This window comes from Mandrillus leucophaeus, unplaced genomic scaffold, assembly GCF_000951045.1.
Source record: "Mandrillus leucophaeus isolate KB7577 unplaced genomic scaffold, Mleu.le_1.0 Scaffold1046, whole genome shotgun sequence".
Taxonomy (NCBI): domain Eukaryota; kingdom Metazoa; phylum Chordata; class Mammalia; order Primates; family Cercopithecidae; genus Mandrillus; species Mandrillus leucophaeus.
The window spans coordinates 255,116-277,904 of NW_012098610.1; the positions used below are offsets into that span (position 1 = coordinate 255,116).

Consider the following 22,789-nt stretch of genomic DNA (forward strand, 5'->3'; position numbering starts at 1 on the left):
CTGATCTGCATAACTGAGGCATGCACCAAGGAGCAGAATTACTCTATAAATTTTGGCATCAATATGTGCAACGTGTGACTCAGCACTTTGAAACTCTGGGGATTTTTTTGTTCGGTTGGTTTTGTTTTAAGAGGTCCTGTGGTATAGCGGAAATAGTATGATAGACTCAGATACAGAGAGGCCTTGTTTCTAGTCTTGGTTCTGTCACTTACTATCTTGATGACCTTGGGCAAATGACTAGAACTCTCTGAGCCTCAGTTTCTCCAACCACACTGTAGGAATAATAAAATCTTGTTTATGGCATTTTTGTAAATACATAGAGAAACTGGTAGACAGTAGGCACACAGTAAATGTCACCATACCCTTCAGTCCTTCTTTTGTGGATGAAAAATGGTCTTTGTTTGTGTTCCCAGTAACCACTGGGGTCTGTTCTCGCTGTCTGCTGGACAGTGTGGCTTCTGGTTCTTGTTTCTTTGTTCTTTGGTCTCTAAATTACCCTTGAAACAACCCTTGAAATTTCCACTCGATGACCTAAATTGTCATCCCTAAGTTGGTTACATGCATATTTGGTGACACTTTGGAGGGGAAAAGCTTTATGTCTCTCTAACTGTAGTTCTTAAGGGAATTTGCATATGGAAAAACAAGAGACTCCATCTCTTAATTCCTCCAAACCAAATTATCTGGGATAGTACATATATGTTGTCCTCTGTCTCTTAGCATTTGCTCTTAGAGAAATATGGTTAGAGAGAAGTAATTTTTTCTAATCATAAAAATTAATGATACCGCATATCTGATACTTGAATGAGTACCTCCTTGTAAAATTTCTACTTAAATCCTTGAGTTTTTAAAGTGTAATAGCAATAGAAAGATTTTATTATTGTTTACTTTTGCTATGAGTGCTCCAAAATCCCTCAGTAGCTCTTGAGAGAGCAAGATGATGTCATAGGCAATATTTTCCAAAGGTAGTAGGCAGAAAACTAAGTACACAGCACACAATAGGCCATATATACAAAGGCAAGTATTTTACAAATATAGTAATTCAAGAAAAAAGTTTCATTTTCACTGGTAACCTGACTGTTTGTTTAAAAACATTTTATTATTTATTATTTAAAAAGAGTGTCACTTGTTACAGATTGTGGGATGTGTTCCTTAAGATCGCAAAAATGTAAAATATTTTCTTTTTATATTGAACACATACATAGACAACTTACCTAAGCAAGCTGCTTTTTAGAGACATTTGCACATCTTTTGGGATCACGTTGTTAAGAAGTAGAACTAAGGGAAAAAGACACAGCCACCCAGAAACCGGTAGAGCTTTCAGTTCATCTGTTATTAATATTTCCATGACAACAGATATCTAGGAAGTAAACAGAAAATAGCATCGCTATCCTGCGTCACCTTTTTTGGAATCAGGTTCCATTCTTCTCAGTCCAGTTCATCCTTCTGATACTTTTAAGATCTCAACCAAGGCATAGAAATATCATATTTTCCCTTGCTTAATACCCCATGGAACCAATGCCCCTGTGGCTGAAGTAAAAATTAATTGTTGAGGGACATTTCAGCCCTCTAGCAGTCAACAATTAAAAACATGTAAGCACCGAGCACCTGCAGAAAACTTGCACTGGCATTTGGATCTAAGAAGAAAATCTGCATCTTAAACAACATGAAAAGTCGCCAGCCCAAGCTTGTGCAGTGAAGTGTCATGCTGGCCACAATGAAACCGAAAGAGACTGATGACTCTCCTCAGGGTGGAAAATGAGGCATGGAAGCTTTGATTAGTGAGCTGTTAGGCACACAGACATTAAATTTCAAAGCATTCTCATCTCCAGTCTGAGTAATAATTCTTGTAGTATTATGCAATTGTTTGGCTGCTGCAAGAAATTCAGCAGACTCCAACAAGTAGTCTTTCTTGGTCTCTGAGTGACTGTAACTTAAATTCTACCTCCCTTCTCTTCTCCTACATCTTCCCACTCCCCACCCGACCTCACCCCACACACACACACAATTCTTGTACACTGTGTTCAGAGAGATGCACACACACATATATATGTATATATATATAGTATATTTGTCAATAAAGCAGAAAAGAAGAAAGAACTCCAATTAACAATTTTCCATTTCCCCATCTCACCTGTGTCTTACAAGTAGATAGGAAAAGAGAAAACCCCAGTAAAAAATGGCAACCACCCGCCTCCCCAACTTTACATGCTGCTTCCTATGTTAGAGGACTTGGCTTAGGCATCTGATTGTGGAGCCTTCTAGATACAAGCCCATATTTAGACTGCTACATTCAACAATGTCTCTCTTTCATATTAGAAAAATTCCGGGTTGGCAATTACAAGCATCTCAAAATGACCAGACCCTGAAGAAAGGCTGACTTGCCTCGTTCAAAATGAGGGCTCTGCTCTAGTGGATAGTCCGGAGAAACCTGGAGTCTGAGGCTTAGGAGCTTAGGTTTTTGCTCCTCAACACAGACTTTGACGTTGGGGTTGGGGGCTACTCTCTTGGTTGCTGACTCCTTCCAACGGGACCAATAGTGTTTTCCTACCTCACAGGGATGTTGTGAGGATGGGCTATAGAAGTAATAGTGGTTACCATTCATGTAGTTATGAGTATCATGATTATTGTTTCCTGTAATGCGACTTGGCATTGGCAAAGTGCTTTTTGATTGTTCTTGATCATATATGATGGTGGCCAGGCACTGACTCAGGCAGATGCAGTGAAGCTCTGGCTCAGTCACTTGCTTTTCGTGGTATGTTGCTGGGAAGAAACTTTGCTGATGGGACTCAAGGTGTCACCTTGGACAAGAAACAACTGTGTCTGTCTGAGGTTCCTGTGGCCATCTTTTTTTGTTTATTAGGCAATTCGTATTTCCCCCTTAGGTTCTAGTCTTCCAGATCCCTGCCAAGGACCTAGATCTTAGCCTCAGGCCCCATCACTGAGCTGAAGGTAGTAGCTGATCCACAGAAGTTCAGTAAACAAGGACCAGATTTCTGCTTCTCCCAGAGAAGAAGCCAGCCAACCCCTCTCTTCAAACACACTGGGATACTAGAGTCAGACTTTCCCTCTTACATCTAGCCTTACTGTAGCCACACTCCCTGATTGCTCTTTCACATCACATGCTTCTCTTTGTCAGTTGTGAGGCCCTCTCATTCTTCTCCCAAGCCAGACTCAAACATTATATTGATGTCAAAGAAGAATCACTTAGTTTGGAATATCTTGTTCTCTCTCTGCTCCATAGCTTCCATATTGAAACCAGTTTCTTTCTCGTGGAGAAGTGGAGTCTGTGAAGCCAGAGACAGGCACATACAAGAGTCAGAAGCACTCTCCCTGACTTGCCTGGGGCCTGTCTTTCCCACCTTCTTCTCCAGTTTGTCTAAACTCTCTCTCTCTCTCTCTCTCTCTCTCTCTCTCTCTCTCCCCCTCTACACACACACACACACACACTTTTTTCTCTTTCCCCTGACTCAGCAACATTCTGGAGAAAAGCCAAGGAAGGACTTCAGGAGGGGAGTTTCCCCTTTCTCAGGGCAGAATTTTAATCTCCAGACCAACAAGAAATTCCCTAATGTGGATTGAAAGGCTAATGAGGTTTATTTTTAACTGCTTTCTATTTGTTTGAATGTTGCATATTTCTGCTAGTGAAATTTTCCCTTAATAAAGCCATTAATACACAAATCGTATTTTCTTATTTACAACAGACTGAGAGAATTAATGCTGTTAACATTGGACCTTTTTTCTTTTTTTTTTTTTTTTTTTTTTTTTTTTCCTTTTTTTCTCTCTCGTTTGCTTTCCAGGTCATGCTGACCTGTTCAGCTTGGACTGTTTCACATTTGTTTTTAATGTCAGTTTAAATGTAATTGTAAAAGCATGTGTGCTCTAAATTCATGTAGTTACTTTTTTCAGTGGAAAAGCCTGGTATTCGAAAGCATTTCCAGGCTCCGCAATTTCATATGAGCAATTGGTAAAATCTTTTGTCCCTCACTCAGGATGGTATCTGGACAATGAGCCCCTTTCTTCTGGCTCAGTAGTCAGAGAGAGGAGACTTGGAGACAGTTTCTGCCGGATCCTGTGCTTTGGCAAGGATGTGCAGCATTGCATATCATTCTATCATTAATTACGTTTACTCCTCCATGAACTAAAAACCATTAGACTAAATAGTCCAACATAAACCTTGAAAGATAAAATTTGATATTCTTTCGCCTGGCCATTTCTCTGACCCAGAATTGGGGCTGGGAGGGGAATGGAGACTTGGGGGAGAGAATCAAGGAGGCTTCTTGCCTGGGGGAATTTGGCATGCACTTATTAATCCCATTTGGTTGTACTCCCTACTAATCCCTCACTCCATACCTGCCAAGGATTGGCTTTGCTCCCTGCTTCTCATCCCTGTCCTAGTTCTTCCTCAACCATCTCCATTTCCCACCACTGATCCTTCTCTCCAGTAAGATGCTATTCAACCTGATGAAATATAAAGAGTAGCACCACCCTGGAAGTCAGGATACCTTAGTTTTAGCTCCTGCTCTACCATTATCTAACTGTGTGAACTTGGGTATGACTTAACCTTTGCCCTTCTATCTGAACAGTCTTTAAGAATTGGTTTATAGGAGAAAGGAAGGGATAGACAAGATCTAAGGCCTTTGAACCCTTTTTTGGAAATGAACCCTTTTCTTCAACAAAATTTGACTCAGAGTCCCAAATATAGGTACAGAATAAAATGCTGCTGTTCTTGTTTGAATGGAGGTGGGGTGCTTGGAGCCACATGCTCAGGCCCACTTTGCCACCTCTCAGGAACCCTCGAAAAAACTTATAGGACTCTTGGGGCTCTACCATTGTACTAGACTGATGTCTGGGGAGTCTTCTAACTCCAATTTTCTCTTCTGTTACATTTCAGTCCTTGTGAAAACTCTATATGTTTCATCAGTTCACTTTTTCAGAAAGTTCACCTGCTTGGGGTAAAGGGCATGCAGTGGAGAATGTGGGGCTCAGTAACTAGCAATAGTAAAAAACATCATTGGCTGGCTTACATAATTTACTCTGTTCTAAGCATCTTACACACATACTCATCTGAAAAATCACAACAACCTTGTGAGGTAGATCCTGTTATTATCTTAGGATTCTGAAACCTGCCAGCTTGACTCTCAACCTTTGACTGGAGACCAGTCGCCCAAGATGGAAAGTTATACTTTTCACAGTTTACCACCGTAAGCAGTTTTTCAGAGTGACTTCTAGCTAGAGATCCATTCTTAGAAAAAGTCAGAACCTGCCCATTAGCATGCACTATCACGGGGCACAGAGTACCTTCACTGGGTTCATCCCATTTCCTCCTAAAAATAGTCAAGTCATATCATCACCATTATATAGATGAGAAAGCTGAGGTGTAGGAGAAATCAAGAGATCTGTTCAAGGTTACACATCCCATAAGACTCTGAATACCACCATCAAGAATAATAAGCCTTTTATGTGAAAAGCATTTTAGAACTTCAGTGTCATTATTGCATTCTGCCTCCTGGAGTTCAGTGCACTTTTTCACCATGCTTTAATCTTGGAGTCCTGGTGGTACAGAATCTGCCTTCTACTCTCAGGCAACACCACAGTGTCTTTATCCCTCATAACAACCATATGATTTAAGTAATGATATTATCCCCATTTTACAAATTAGTTAACTGAGATACCGAGAGGCTAAGTCTTGCCCAAAGTCACAAAGCTAGTCAGCGATAGAGCCGGAGTTACAAATGAGGCAGCCTGACTCCAGAATATTTGCTCTTAACTACTACTCTTTATACATATGTAAGGAAACTAAAAGCCAAAGAGGGAAAGACATCCCTGAGGTTCCACATTGAGTTCCCCTGACTCATCCAGTATTCTTCTGACCTTCTAATCCCAAAGTTATACAGTAAGATCCCTTGACTCTAATCCTCGTAGATGGAAAGATGGCTGGCATGATTTAAGCTAGAGGCCACAAACTGGCTTTCCCGGAGCCAGAAATCACCTGCAGAATTCTGTTTGTCCAGCACAGTGTTTGTTTAGAAAATTGACATAGACTGCCCCTAGGCAGGGCATCAATCACTGTCACTGTCCCCAGCCCTCCCTATTTATGTTTGCCAAGTTTTTTTTTTTCCCTCATTTATGTGTCTGCCTGACTTGTGAAGGTATTTGAGTTTATGACTTTTAGATTTAAGCATTGGAATATATAAGCACTGCACATACACACATACTCACATGCATTCACAAAAGTATAGCCTAGTCTAGCTTCACAAAGAATTTGTAGCCCTACACCAAACACACCTTTATGTTTACTTAACATTTAGAATTAGATTTAAGATCTGAATTTAGTTTTACAGGCATTCAAGTGTGGAAGAATCTCGGTTATTATTTTTTGTTTCATACTGTTTCACTCTTGCTTTCCCTGCTGTGTCTGGACCCCTGTCAATCCTGCTTTCTGCCATTCTCCATGCCTGAGTTAGGGCCCCTGCAAGCCACTCACTCATTAATCTTTAGGAATAGATGGAGAGTGGAAACCAGTTTGGAGGGTTCACCATGTGCCAGGCATCCTCTCATTTAGTTATCATAAGTGTCCTAAGAGACAGGTGGCAGCACATTCGTTTTATAAATGAGGAAACTAAATCTTAGAGAAGCTCAACAAAGACCTCAAAGTCATTAAGGTATTAATTAACGGAGCTGGGATTTGAATGCAAGATTGTCGGACTCCAGAGCCTATTCTTTTGCCCTACACCACAGTTCCTTACAAGGAAGATGTATTCGTTTTCTATTACTGCATAACACATTGCCACAAATTTAGCAGCTTCAAACATTTATCAGCTCAGTTTTGTAAGTCAGAAGTCTGGCACAGCATGGCTAGATTCTCAGTTCAGGGTCTCTGAAGGATGAAGGTGTTTACCAGGATGCATTCTAATCTGAAGCTCAGGGTTCTCTTCCAAACTCATGTAATTATTGCAGGATTCAGTTATTTGTGGTTGTAGGACTAAGGTTCCCACTTCCTTTCTGGCTACCAGCCAAGGGCCATTCTTAGCTCCTGGAGGCTGCCCTCTTTCCTTTTCATGTGGACCCCAACACCTTCAAAGCCAGCAACAGAGACTCTTCCTTGTGTTGAATGTTTTCCACTCTACGGATGTCTTTCCAGGAGAATCCCAGTCCTGTGAGGGCTCACCTGATGAGGTCAGGTACATCAAGAATAACCACCCTTCAAATTCAACTGAATTAGCACCTTAATTACATCTGCCTAGTTTTTTCAACAGCACCTAGGTTAGTGCTTGACTGAATGACTGGAAGGAAGGATGTGTATGCTCAGGCCTCAGAATCTTGGGGGCCATCTTAGAAGTCAGCCTACCACAGACGTTGATTGCTTTCATGTGTCAAATTTCATAGTGAGATAGGGAGAACAGAAATATCCTTGACCTTAGGTAGAGCGATTCAAACTTTCTAAGACTTTGGAAACTTCACATCACTTTCACCTTTCCCTTGATCATGGTTGAGAAGGCCTATGTCTTGGAGTGGCAAGGAGTGAGACTGGAACAGTACCTAAAGGTTAAGGAGACTAAAGAAGTTACAGATTGGTCACATCTGCTCCTCCCTAGGAATGAGCCATGGAACCTGATTTGAATTTATTTTTCCTCTGGTGCTATAGAGATAGCTCCCACAGGGGTCTAATGCCCCAAGGCTGAAAAGTTAGTTCCCCATAGGATCCAGGCATGATATCAGACCAGGTGTTACAATCTCCTAAAGAGGAGGTATGGACAGGAAAGCCCCTTGCCAATGACCCTTTCTTGTCACTGCTCTGACTCAAGACTAATAGGGCAGAGATAGTGAGCAACTCACATACTACTAAAACTATCCACTTATACTGCCCCCTTTCTCCTTGCTTTATCACTCCATTTAAGTAAGCCAGTGAGTCTCTGCCTTGACACAGTGGCAAGCTGACCTGTATCTTATATGGAAGAATTAGATTTGACTCTGGGGCTCAGGTGCAGAGGGCAGGAGGGGCATAGGGGTGGCCCTCATGGAAGAAAACAAGTCCTTGGATACTGAGTAACAGCTGAGACTAGCAAGCCTCATTGTCCAGGATTCCAAGTCGTCTAGCAACATCCTGGCCTCTGCTGCAGAGAGAACAGAGGATCCCCCGGCAGAATGAATGGAGTCTGATTTCAATTACGTTCAGTATAGTCACTCTCTTTAGGCAGAGAAGCCAGAACACCTGGTGCAGCTAGGGCCACTGTGGTCACAGGGACAAGCACACTACCTGGGTCCTGGAGGCAAGTGGGAATGCAGCTTCTCTTCCTTAAGCAGATGCCATATAGGCCTGGGGAGGAGAATGTGAGAATACCAGCCAAGTTCTCATTGGCACTATACGGAGAAAGGGGAAATATTTCATCTTGATGGATTCTCCCCACAGTCTCTGCACATATTGATCTTACTTATAATGAGTTTGTTCAGATTCACGAGTCATCATCCCAGGGAGATCTGAGTCATTGGTGGGAAAGTCGAGGTGACAGATTATATCTCGCTGATCTCACTGTCACCAATTGCTCTGTGTGTCCCTCCACCTTTTGAAAAAGCCCGTGGAATCATTTGTGTATAATTAATTTGGATTTATTTCTTATTTATCAATAGCTTTAGTGGGGTATTGTAAATGGGAAAGCTACCCCAGAGAACAGTGTACATTCACAGTATTATTCAATAGAACTTTCTGAGATGATGAAAATCTTCTATATCTTATGTTGTCCAGTATAATACAGCCGCTAACTACATGTAGCTTTTGAACACTGAAAATGTGGCTAGTGAGACTGAGGGATTCTATTTTTAATTTTTTAATGTTGTAATTAATTTAATTTTTAAAAAGTTTTGCTTTCTATTTTATAGCTTAATAATTAAACTAAACTTACATAGCCCACATGTGGCTAGTTGGCCACTATACTGGACAGTACAAGTCTAGAAAGATCTCAGAGAGACACATGCTGAGATACAGCAGGAATAGGTTAGTCAGAAAGAGAGCCAATGTAACATAGGGAATTCTGGATTGGGAATTAGAGCCCTGGCTCTAATCTCAGCTCTGCCACTAGGTGACCTTGCCCTCTCTGGCTTCAGCCTCCCCATCTTTAACTTGAAAGGTTAAACTAACTAACGTCAAAAGTCCCAAAATCGTGGCTATGGACTGAATTCAATTTGGGATACATAAGTTTCAGGAATTTTTTTGAAAATCTATTAATGCCTTCTAGGTGTGTGTATGCACGCTTACAGGCATGTACCCATGCACAAGCATGGGACGGCAGTAAGGCATTCATTCCAGTTCACCAGTGTACTAACCATTCACACATACGCGCACACACACACACACAGACAGACACACACACACGCATGCATACACACCCTACTGTATTGCCTATGTAGACCCTGAAGGTCTTTGAATCTGTCACCATTGGATAAGATAATTTCTAACGACCCTTCCCGTTTTGTCATGCTGAAAATCTTTAAGCCACTATAGAGTCCCCAATCTATTTCAATTTGGGCAGATGACTGGAGTATTCTCATAGCTTCCTGTCTCTTCCCCTCTGAATTTGATACTAGTTATGAAGTTTGGCGTCAAGGATGAAGAAGGGAGGCAGGGAGGATATAACCCCAGCCCCACTCCTTAACTCCGCTTTTGGATTAGAAGTAGCGTTCAGGGCTTCAGATTCCTTGGGGAGGAAGTAGAGAGAATATGGGCTTTGTAATCAGAAGATGGGGTTCAGATGATTGGGTTCTTACTTTTTCAATAGCTGTGTTACCTCAGTTTATTCATTTGTAAAATAGGGATAAGAAATATCTTTAACCTCCTAAGATCATGTGGAATTAAGTGATGTAACGTGATGAAGCGAGGCATGCAGAAGGCCCTGAAAAAATAGTAGTTACCCTTAAGGGAACTAAATGGTCTGGCAACTTGTGAGCTCAAAGCTAGAAAGGCCCGGTGATGGGGAAGATGGGGTCTTTCTGCAGGAACTACAGCAGGGGAGCAGAACCTGTAGGCCACCAGTCTGTGGAGCTGTGTCCAAGAACTCATGTTTGCAACAAGTTCACCAAATGACAAGATATTGTGGGGTCCAGGCCTCTAACTCAAGAAGATGGTCTTGGCCCAGATCATACCTTGCAGCCTGTGCCTTTGGTGGGATGTGAGTGTTGGCAGTGGCTATGCATATCTCCTTATTACTGGCTGTGCCCAAGCCCTGCAGAAATGATTGTTGGACAAGGTCATCTTGCACTCAGGGTTAGTTTTCCAGGCTTCCTTGTTATTTTCCCCTGAGTTCTTCTGTGTTCCTCTTGCAACACCAACCCCACCATTTCCCTCTTCCCTACCTTAGTTGTTGGTCCAAACATGTAATCCATTCTTGCAGTGATTTATTGAGTGATACCGTAACTGGAGTTTGCATTGAAGGACTTATTTTTCTAATTAGAACTAAAAGTCAGTTCCAGGCTGGGTGTGGTGGCTCACGCCTGTAATCCCAGCACTTTGGGAGGCCGAGATGGAAGGATTGCTTAAGGCCAGGAGTTTGAGTCCAGCCTGGGCAACATAGTGAGATCCCATCTCTACAAAAAAACATGTTAGCCAGGAGTGGTAGTGTACACCTCTGGTCCCAGCTACTTGGGAGACTGAGGAGGGAGAATTGCTTGAGCCCAGGAAGTTGAGGCTACAGTGAGCTTTTATCATGCCACTGCTCTCCAGCTTGGGTGACAGAGGGAGATCCTCCCTCAAAAAATAAATAAAAACTACAAAAAAAAAATGTCAGTTCCAGGTTGTATCTTTTTTCACAGGGGCCAGACACAGATGAGGAGTAGGTTTTGTTGTATTTATCCATTTAAATTGAGCAATCAGCTTCTCTCTTTGGTTTATACCTTTCTTATTTATTATTATTATTTTAAAAGGATTAGAGATAAAGTGCTTTATGGTCTTTCTCAGTGCAACTGCTTATGCTAGACCTCAGAATTATGACCTCTTCAATTATTTATATTTCCGTCTTTATAAATACTGGAAAAAATAGTACAAAGTAAACATCGGGATGCCTAAGGACCTCTAAATTGTGTGTGAGCACATGGGGAAGATGGTTCTTAAGGTTTGAGTTTTGGATTATTGTGGTTGTCTTAAATAATGTTATTTCTATCATTCCTTCCAATGGCTGTCTCCTAGCACGGTTCCCATTTTACAGACTGATGGTAGAGGCAGAAAGATTCTCTCACTTCTTTGATAGTATTGAGGATTTCAGCCTTTCACCGCTCCTCTCCCCTTTGCTAAAAAAGAAAAAAATCAATATGTATGTTATAGTGTATGTTCAACTATGAGCAACTATGTGTATTCAATGAGAAATGGAATACCATAAAATTACCATAGTTGAACCAAAATGATAGGATAGAATTCGATAGTCTGAGGATGGAAGGGAACTTCAAGGCCACTTTAAAAAACCCCATTCCCATATAATGCTTGAATTCTTAACCACTGTGCATCTAGTATTTGATCATTTCCAGTGATATGTGTGGCTGGCAACTTTTCCATCTCCCAGCGCTTTAACTATCAAAATGTATGTGTGTGTGTGTGTGTGTGTGTGCGCGTGCGCGCGCGCATGTATGTGTGTGTGTTTAGAGACAGAGAGAGACAGAAAGAGAAAGAGAGATTAAAATCCAAGTCACTGTTCTTTCTGGGACCCAAAAAACAAGTCTAGTCATTCTTCATTTCTAGTCTCTTTCCCTAGCAATTGGCTAGACATGCTAGACATAGACACATGTACATCACTCCTTTGATTTACAGCATTCAGTATTTGTCTATCACTTATAAGATAAAACCCATACTTACTTTTTATTTTTATTTTTTTAGAGACAGTGTTTTACTATGTCACCCAGGCTAGAGCATCAGTGGCACAATCATAGCTCACTGCAGCCTGGAACTGCTGGGCTCAAGCAATCCTTCCACCTCTGCCTCCTGAGTAGCAGAGACTACAGATGTGCACCACCAGACCTGGCTAATTTAGTTTTTTACTAATTTTGTGGAGATGGTGTAGTGTCTTGCTATGTTGCTCAGGCTGATCTTGAGGTCCTGGCCTCAAGTACTCCTCCCATCTCAGCCTTCCAAAATGCTGGGATTACAGGTATGAACCACCTTACTCAGCCAGATTTCTTAATATGATATACATGCTCCTTTAAAATCAAGCACCATCTTTGCTTTCAACCCCATTATTAACCACTTTCCCATATACGCAACATATGCTTCAGTCATACTAGTCTCTGGTTGTTCCCCAAACACTCCTCAGTGCTTTTGTTTATGCCCTTTCTGCCCACCTTTGCCTGGTGAAATCCTCATCAATCTTCAAATTCTAGGTCAAATACTATCTTTCATATAAAGCATTTTCTAAACCCACCTATGTAAAAAGATTAGTGGTTTCCTATTTTGTTGATGCCTCCATTGCAGCATTTTCCAGTCTGACTTTTTCTAGAATTGACTGTGGCAAGGCTACCAGCCTGGGCCAGGGCCTGTGTCTTTTCTGTCACCCAGAAGCAAAGGTCTAACAATGGATATCTGCTGAATGAATGAATGAAAACGAATCATTAATATAGTAGTAAACGAGTTAATTAAAGGTTCCAGGTATGAATACTGAAGCCTGCATTGAGGCAGAGCTGAATCCAAGACTATGTTAGGTTGGTCTGGCACAAGAATCAGAGTTTTCCTCTGCAAGCTATGAAAAATTTGGGTTTAGCACGGATTTGGGATGACGAATTATACATTCAACCAGTGTTGAATGAGCACTTGTCCTTAAGGAGTTTAGAGTCTGTGACCAGGAAGAATGATGATTTTCTTAGCTCGGGCAGTTTTTCTAACAAGGTAGTTGCATTGTGTGTTTTTGAACACTGATGATAAATTCAAGTTTCTCTTCCTGCCCCATAGCCCGGAAGCTGAAGAAACTTGGTAATCTGAAACTACAGGAGGAAGGAGAGGCTTCCAGCACCACCAGCCCCACTGAGGAGACAGCCCAGAAGCTGACAGTGTCACACATTGAAGGCTATGAATGTCAGCCCATCTTTCTGAATGTCCTGGAAGCCATTGAGCCAGGTGTGGTGTGTGCTGGACATGACAACAACCAGCCCGACTCCTTCGCAGCCTTGCTCTCTAGCCTCAATGAACTGGGAGAGAGACAGCTTGTACATGTGGTCAAGTGGGCCAAGGCCTTGCCTGGTAAGGAAAAGGGAAGTGGGAGCATGAGATAAGGGGGATCATATTTAGTGAACGCTCCTATGGGCCAGCCACCACGTCTGGTGCTTTTCTGCCCATTAACTCAGGTAGTCTTCATCGTAACCCTATGGGAGAGGGATTGTTATAAATCTCACTTTAAACATACAGGGATTGAGACTCAGAAAGCAAAGAGAAAGATAGTATTATAAGGTGTCCTATGTGGCCCACATTGATGCACAGCAGTCATGCTTTCACATTTAACTCACAGAAATGGTCAGCAAAATTTCCCTTAATCACAAAATCACATAGACATACCCATATATGCCTTAGGATGCTCTTCTATATTTGCACACACAGGCTCACCCCAAAGATAATCTCCAGCCTGACTGACATTCTGTCTTCAGTGTCACCTTTAGGAACTATATCATGGGAACTCTCATAATATGATATGGTAGAAAGAACATGAGGTTGGGAATCAGAACACTTCAGATCTACTTTTAGTTCTGCTAGTAACTTATTGTGTGATCCCTTCCCCTTCTGGGTCTCAATTTCTCTATCTGTATAATGTATAAGGCATGGTTTGTACCAAATTGATGGTTTTCAAATTTTGCTTCAAGAAATGCTTTGTGCACTTTAAACTACTTAAGGAATCATAATAGGAGGAAAGATTAGGTGATAGTGAAAGAATTATCAACTGTTGGTCTAACAGAAGTTGGATAACAGAAGTTCCCCAGTGATGGGGAACTCACTTCTTTCTTATGTCATCTGTTGCTTAAACAAGTCTGGTTATTAAAATATTACAGCTTAAGGAATTCTTAGAGATCCTCTATCCAATGATTCACAAACTTTCATTTAACAGCCAAGTGCTTTATTTCTCAAAAGAATTGTACACAGATATGAGTGGAGCTAGTTTATTTAAAGCCAGAGTCTGTGGCTTGGGCCTCACCAGTTCAGCCTCTTTTTCTCTATCCCAGGGAAGCCCCTAGGTCACTCTTGCAAAATCTTAGGGCTCCGAGGAACACAGTTTGAAAACCAGTGAAGTATATGCTCTTTAAAGGTTCTCCTAATCTTGCAATTATGATTCAAAGACTCTTTTGGAATAATAACAACTAAACCTTCTCTTGTGGAGTCAAAGATTAACCTGCCTTTCAATAATAACTGCCATTCAGGTAGAAATGTATAGTGAACAGAGCAATTTTGTATATATTACCTGAATTGATTCTTATAGGAATCCTATAAAATGAGACTCTTTCTCCTGTTTTACAGACCAAATAGGGAAGCTGTGAGAATGATGTGATTGACCTATAGTTACATAGTCAGAAAATAGCAGGACCAGAACTTGAGCCCAGGTTCTCTCCTGATTCCAAATCCTCCCTTTATTCCACTCCACCTGTAGGCTGCAGCACCACTGCAGTTCTGTAACTCTGGGCTTTACAGTGAGGGGCCAAGGCTTCACTGAAGGCCACTTGGGTCATACTGTGGGCTTGCTGCATTTGAAGACATTGCATGTTGGCTGTCAAGTCTTAGATTTGTATTTCCAACTCACAGGTTAGGCCTGGTCAAAGCCCTAACCATCTCTTGCACCTTCTCAGCTTGGGAAGCTGAGGTTGACTAGGCAATAAGATCACTGGGAAGGAAACCCAAGGACTCTGATTGGATATGTTCTGTGCCAAAGCGGAGGGTTCACACAGAGAGGAAAAATATAAAAAAGAGAAAGGAGAAAGCTGCTTTAATTCTTATCACTTTTTCATCTGGATATTTTGATATCATGTGTTTGACAAAGATTCAAAGTTTAATCTTCCCAAGCAGTTTCCAAACACTTATCTCATTTTATAAGTTACAGAGCTTTTTCATATAGATGATCCCAGTTAATCCTCACAACAATTCTATGAATCATAGAGACTATTATTTCCATTTCACATGCCAAGGCTCAAAGAGGATAACTAACTTGCTCCATTTGGTCACTTAACACATGGAACCAGAACTTGACCTAGACCTTCAGGTTTCTAAATTGGTTATCTTGACAATAACCTAGTGCAAAACTCTATAGCAGAATTTGTATGACTTGGGATCACTGGGGCTTTCCTTGGCCCAGCCACCAGGATGGAAAGCCCCCTCCCCTTACATTAACAAATCTGCAAACCAATATCAGTTCACCATCTAGCTTGCCAGACTAAATGATCTCTGACTCCGAGTCTTTTAAAAGAATAGCTTCAAAAGAAAGCCAATTACCACATTCATAAGAACTGTTCTTCATATTATCTATAATTACCTACAAGTTCAAGTAATTCACTAATTCAATAGATTGAGTTCTTGACCTGTAAAATGAACTGTGCTAGGCCCCTAATAAGATAAATTTTGTTGTAAGTTTTCTACGACAGTAATGATGTATGGAAATTGCCTAGTAGAGTACCTGGCACATTAATAAATGATAACTATTAATGTAGAGTGGGTGAGTAGACTGGGTGTGCACAGTATATTTAGAATCTAATTTATCTGGTTTGGAATCCTAGCTATGGACTAGTTCTGTGACCTTGAGTATATCACATGTCTTCTCTGTGCTTCTGTGTCCTCATTTGTAAGATGATAGAATAATCGCTACCTTTCAAATTGTCGTCAACAAAGAGATTATGTATAAAGAGCACCTAGTAAGGTAGCCTGAAACATAGTAAATGCTCTGTAAATGGTGGTTTATTATTATGAAACTTGAGTGCTAAGCCACTGCTTTCATGAAACTCAATTTTAGCTACCACTTGCCTTGCCTGCTCATGCATGGACCACAAGGTGAAATTGTCTTCTCTGAAGACTTTGGCAGGCAGATGCACTACAGCAGCAAAGATTTCCAAACTGGCCTTTCTTTGAGCCTATTCTCCCAGACCAGACATGAGACTACAAGTTTCTGCTGCACATGAAAAAAATATGATGTCAGTTGGATTCTAGTGAAAAAACAGAGTGTCTAATAAACTGCTTCTGCTCCCTAGCCTGTTTAATGTGTTTCAAAACCTGAGAATGACTCCTCTCTGTTTCTCCAGAATAGCCTAACACAATGGCAAATGGGCGTTGAGTGAATGCATACTTAAGGAAATCTGTAGGGCTGCAGCTACTCTTTCCTCAAGTAATCCCTTGATAGTCATGCAGGCTACTTCAGAGATTGGGCATTAGAGAACAGAGTCAGGTATTATAATCAGATTAGACTCTAGGGAGATTAGCCAACCATATTGCTGATATGTGCACAGTTACTGGGCTTCCGTGCTAAGCAGCTCTCATTAAGCACAGTTAATTAATATTATGGCCAACTTAAGCTTTCCCTTTTCTCTCCTGTTTGTTAGTTCGGCAGCATTTTGGGGAGAAAAGAATAAGCATCAGTATGGACAATTTGCTTCATACCTGTACAATTTAATTCTCATCCTTCCATGTGCCTTCACATTCACACACTCCACTAGAAGAACAAGGTTCACCAGCCAAAGACTTTTCTTGCTCCCCACTGCCTCCTACCCAAGATATTCAGGGTTCAACCTCCCAGGCCTCTTCTCTAAGAGATCCCTGGTTGCTACATGCCTAGACCCTGCTTCTTATTTCCTACTGAGAAGGGTCAGTCCAAGGCATTCTGTGCTACAGAAGGGTTCCAGGCAGGAACTACCCTGGGATCTGAGGCTCCAGCCAGTCTGTCAGTGTGTCGTTACGGTGAAGGTGGGAAGCACAGGCCTGGGAGCTAAGACTGCCAAGATGAGGTACTCTAGTATCCCTGATATCTGGAAGGCTTAGGATCTAAAGGAAAAGAACAGGGAAATGGGGCTATATGAGTGGACAGGGACCAACCAAGCAGAACAGTGTATCTGGATAATGTAGACTTCAGACCTGATCCTATGGCTGACAAAAGTTGGTGACCTTGGTGGTTCCTGAGCTGTAACCTTCAGCAGTGGAGTTGAAAAAACACTGGAGAACAGAATCAGAACACCTGGGTTCTAGTATTAGTTCAGCCACATATAAACCATATGACCTTGGGCAAGTCAATTTATTTCTCTGGCCCTCATGTTCCTTGTTGGTAAAATAAGTGTCACATCACCTAACCTCTGGGATTATTGTGAGAGTTAAATTAGGTCATCAACAGGAAAGTGAGAAGTTTGGTCTACATTTGGGGAAGCATTCCTAATGAAGTATGATGACAAAATTTCAGATAATTCTGGATTTGTTAGTGAGAAGAGAGAGTGTTGGTAGGGATGAGCTCTGAGGTGATGCCTTTATAACTTTAAGCATCCAACTGTTTCAGAACCTCCAGGAGAACATGGCCATGTCTGTACTACCTGTGTGTTATTGTAGAGGTAGCATCTGGGAGCCTCTGCTCTCTGAGCTTAAGGGAGGTAATTTGGAGATCATTTAATTCTCATTTTATAAAAGGAAAACAAATTGAGGATCTTTAGGCCATTTGTTTAGGTTTCTTAAGTGCCCACTCAAATACGTGGACTGTACTAAGTACTAGGGAGGTAAACTTGAATATGAAGATATGGTCCCTGTCTTCAAGAAGCTCTAAGTCTTGTGGGGGAGACAGACATGTATGTACATAGATTTCAATGCTGTGTAATGAGTGCTATAACTGCGTGAGGCTACACAAGGAGCAACGAGAATGTAAAATGAGAATCTTTAAGCCTTCTTCTTGGATGAGTTGGAAAAGCCTTCACAGAAGAGGTAGCCTTTGAGTGAAGACTTGAAAGATGAGTAGGTGTTTAACCAGATGAAAGACCTGAGAAGGAGGAATGCATTCTAGGCAAAAGCAACTGCCTGTGCAGAGATAACAGAGATATAGAGGCATGTGAGAGGGCAAGTGGCAACAGATCAGTCTAGGCAGCAGGTCATAAAGGGCCTGTTCATATATAATGATGGCAGTAAGATGGGGATGGCAGTAAGGTGGGAAACTAGTAGGGCCAGGCTACCTATTGAGTAGAAAAGAATGGAGAGGAACTGCCAGGCAGAAAGTGGGATGGACGCAAGAGAGGGAACATGAAAGTGGTCAACAGGAGGCAGTGGCTGTCAAGACATCTCTCCATACACTGTACACTGTGTGTAATATCCGTCTCTCAGGGTTGTTAGAAGGGTCAAACCAGCTCATAGCTGGAAAAGAGCTTTGTGAAGTGAAAACTGCTGTTTATGTGGGAGAAATGATGTTATCCTGCATCTTTGGAAAGGTAGAGTGATCAAGAGCACAGACCTTGGAATCTGACTGCTTTGCTTTGGAACTTGGTCTACCAATTACTAGCTGTATGATCTTGGACAAGTTCCTTAATCTCTCTCTGACTCACCTGTACTGGTTCACAGAATGGAGATAATAATATTACCTACTTTACTAATTGTTGTGAATATTAAATGAGATAATATAAGTAAAGTGCTTAGAAAAGAGTTAAATGTGCCCCATAAATACATACAACTATCATATACCCAAAATAATTTTTAAGTTTTTTTTAAAAAAGCAATCCAATGGAAATCAAAAGAAAAAAAGAGTTTGCTCGTATATGCAGTCAATAAGTGTTAGATTATTTTTCTCTTACAACTGACAATGCCCTTTTTTTTCTCCATCATCATCTCATTTGAGCAGCTCAGTGATGTAGGGAGGACAACGAATATTATCCTCACCATATAGTTTGTGCTTTTCCCCACCACCCCTCAGTGGCCAGTCTGGATGGTCCCTGGGGATCCTTAGGGGATGTCCGAATGCCAGGGCATCTCTGCCCAGCAGGGGCTCAGACTTAGCTCAGCCCGTCAGTACCCAGATTGACCACTGCCTCTGCCTCTTCTTCTCCAGGCTTCCGCAACTTACACGTGGACGACCAGATGGCTGTCATTCAGTACTCCTGGATGGGGCTCATGGTGTTTGCCATGGGCTGGCGATCCTTCACCAATGTCAACTCCAGGATGCTCTACTTTGCCCCTGATCTGGTTTTCAATGAGTAAGTGCTCCTGGGGCCCAGACCTCACTAAAATACAGCAGCTTGGCCAGACCCAGTTGGTGGTGATGGTGATGGAGTGACAGTGAAGCTTACCTCATTTGACCTGCAGGTGTGGCATTGGATGCCCCAGCCAGCCAACTCGGTATGAGGCAGCTTTGCCCTGGCTTTCAGCCAACTGGTAGGAGCTGAGGAGGATGGTGCTGAGACTACCCCTTTCACACCCAAGAACCAATCCTGGTCGTGTTTCTGGTCTCCTTTACAGCTTATCTCAGAACCACATGGAAAGATTCCTCCCCTTCACTTTGAGCAACATATAAAAGAGGCAGAAAGACTCTGGCTTTAGGGGCTGAAGTTTCTTGGGTTCTGTTGCTACCACCAAAGGCTACTGCTAGTCACCACTTGCTGAGCAACTAGTTTGTGCCAAGAATATGCTAGATACTTTCTAAATCCTATCTCATTGAGTCCTCATGGTGACCTGACCTCCCCTTTTTGTAGATAACTCTATTTTTTTTATGGACGGGGAAAGTCAGGCTCAGCAAAATAAAGTGACTCACCCAAAGTCACAGAGCTAGTGCCTATTGGAGAGAAGATTCAAATGTATTTCCGTGTGAATCCCAGCTCTTCTGCGTCATGGTGGTAACTGATGGGGAGGAGTACCTCTACCACTCTCTGTCTGTGTGACCTTGGTACTGCCATTTTCTTTCTCTTAAACAGCTTTAATTAATACCTGCCCTGCCACTAGCTCTATATAACATCATGAATTTTGCCAGTGGCTCAGATTTTGGAATTACATTTTTCTCCACTAAAATCTCAGTTCTATTATTTTCTTAATCAGCATCTTTGGGAAAGACCCTTAACTTTTCTGACCCCCAATTTCTTTATCAATTAATGATAATAGAACCTTCATAAGTAATTTCTTACGATAACTAAATGGGAACTCACAGACGTGGAATGTCTGGCCCATAGTGGGCAAGAAAAAAAAAAAAAGTCCCTTTCTGATCCACCGTTCCCTAAGAGTGATATTTTTTTTTCCCTCAAGATGGAGTTTGGCACTGCCACCCAGGCTGGAGGGTGGTGGTGCAATGATCTCGGCCCACTGCAACCTCCACCTCTCTGGTTCAAGCAATTCTTCTGCCTCAGCTTCCCGAGTAGCTGGGCTTATAGATGCCAGCCAGCATGTCCAGCTAATTTTTGTATTTTTGGTAGAGATGGGATTTTACCATGTTAGCCAGGCTGGTCTTGAACTCCTGACCTCATTATCTGCCCACCTCAGTCGGGCATGATAATCTTTTCTATGTCTGCTGTATGAGGTCCCTCGATGGCATAATGAATGGAGCTGGCCAGAGAAATCTTCCCAAGGACCTTGAGCTAGTCTCCCCACAGAGAATCCTTCCAGTCAGGACAGGAATTGACCTTCCCCCCTCTTCAGCCCTCTAACCCAGAAGAGTCTTAAAATAAAATCTACAGGCCAGTGGTTCCTTCCAGTACAGCACTGCAATGTGAGGGAGAGTGAGCGTCCCCAGCTGCCCTCTCCCAACCCTGCCAGCCTGGTAGCCAGAAGCTAAGAATAACCACTAGGCTTTTGGCACAAACTGCTTTGTGGTTTTCAGACCTCCAAAAAGTTGCCTATGATGCCATCTTCTGGGGCAGGCCTTGAAAAGCCCCCTAACTGTTCATCTCCCATCCTCAAACCCCTGCTGCCCTTAAGCAATTGAGTCAACTCCATGAGCACCTACTCTACCTTCCCCAGAGCTCTGAGACCTTTGGAGCTTTGAAAAGTGATAATTGGCTGTTCTCTAAATCCTCATTTCCTTTTCTACCTCTGAGTAAGCATGTGGCATCCCACCTCAGCTTCCTGGTCCAGTCTTGTTCAGCTTATAAAAAGGCCTCCCCACAGGGTCAGAGGCCTAGACCCATCAAATCCCAGGGCTCCTGAAACAATAGGACCCCTATTCCTCCTGTAGGAAGCCACTATGTTAGAACTCTCAGGGTGTCTACAAACATCTAGATAAGTGTTTCTCAACATGGATTATTTTGACATATTGGAAAAAATAATTTTGTCAATATGTAGAATATGGTTGACATACCTGGCACCAGCCTACTTTATACCAAAGAGGATTCCAGTCATTCTGACAGCCCAAACTGCTCCCACGCATTTCTAACACCCACTGAAGAAGCAGTACTCTCCAGTTGAGAGTGACTAATTGCTGCCAGCCTCCCTAAGGTGCTAATGGGGAGCCTCAGACCCAAAGAGAGAGATAAGAACTTGTTCAAAGTAGGTCAACCCATTTGCTGATCTCTTCAACACCAAACTCTATTATCAGCCCTGTTTTTTTCTTTCCTTCTGTCTTTGTAGAGATCACATGTTGTGAGGATAATGAGCCTGAACCTTAACTGTGTGACCTTGGGCAAATTACTGAACTTCTATGTGCCTCAAATTTTATCTGGAGACTGCTGAAGAGTATTATAATAGCACCTTTCTACATGTCATTTATGGAACACCTGCTATGTGTCAGGCACTGTGCTTAGTGTTTTCCAATCTTCATTTCTCATCTTATTTTCTCTCTTGCACTCCCACCAACCCTGCTCTCCTCCTAAATTCCATTCCTGCCTCATTTTTATACCCTCCATTCTCCTCTCTCTTCCTTCCTTTAACTGTCTCCCTAGTATTTTTTCCCTTTTTCCGCCTTTCTTGTCCCCTTCCCCTATGAATTTCCTCCCTTTCCTTTCCCCTTCTCTTTCCTCCATTCCCCACTTTTTCTGCCCCTGAGGCCTGCAGCAATGTTAAAGGAATCCTCATTCCAGCATTGTGATTTCAATGGTAAAAAAAAGATTGCAGCATTGTCATCAACAGAGGTGGGAAAGTACATTGGAGACTGGAGCAGGGCCAGACTTCAGGGTCAGCCAATCTTACTAAAAAATTCTCTATAGTGAAAGAGCTTGGAGCAACACTGTTCTGCTCAATTGATTTGTGATACCATCTAAACACTTCCTCTTTCCAGTTGGGCTTCAGCCTAAGTTGAATAATTCTACACCATCTGCCCCCTTCTCTCTTTCTCCAGGACAGCCAAGATCTCTCTGAGATAGGATGCTGAGTTTCCACCCAGACAATACCAGGCCTTCTCATCCTGTGGAGTAGGCTAGTGGCTTGGAAACCAAAATGTCAAACCATAGCCTTTAGGCTCCATCTGGGAGGTCTTTGTCCTCACCACTTAAGTGGGTGTCAGATTTCCTTCCCTTTCTGCACATGCTGCACAATCAATTTCTGTCTTACACACACACACACACACACACACACACACACAATTTTTGAAGTGCTGAAAACTAGAAAGCCTACTAGCATGAGGATGCTGTGTCTTCTCTTAGAGGTATGCCATGGTCAGCCATGGAACCGAGAGGTTGCTCTTCCTTGAAAAGTTGGCCAAGCATTGGCCACCTCCCCGTATAATTTATAGGTGATAATGTGGTGATCTGTTCAGAAGTAACTATAATAAATGCAGCTCACATATGTCTACAGTTTCCAAACTGTGGTAAGGAGCAGCCAGCATATGAGGGAATGGGCTCCCCTTCAGCAGGGGACATTTAAATTAGACATTCAAAAACACTCCCTGGCAGATTTAACATTGAAACTCATTTTGAA

The 22,789-nt window shown here is 42.2% G+C and overlaps 1 protein-coding gene across 2 annotated transcripts in view; it reads left to right on the top strand.

Annotated features, from left to right (window-relative positions):
• The window catches only part of AR (androgen receptor), a 170,297-nt gene that overhangs the window by 138,043 nt on the left and 9,465 nt on the right, over positions 1-22,789 (top strand). For both annotated transcript variants that reach the window (XM_011980535.1, XM_011980541.1), the window contains exons 4-5: positions 12,923-13,210; positions 19,005-19,149. In XM_011980535.1, coding sequence (XP_011835925.1) covers positions 12,923-13,210; positions 19,005-19,149 — 433 coding nt within the window. The remainder of the gene's footprint in view (positions 1-12,922; positions 13,211-19,004; positions 19,150-22,789) is intronic.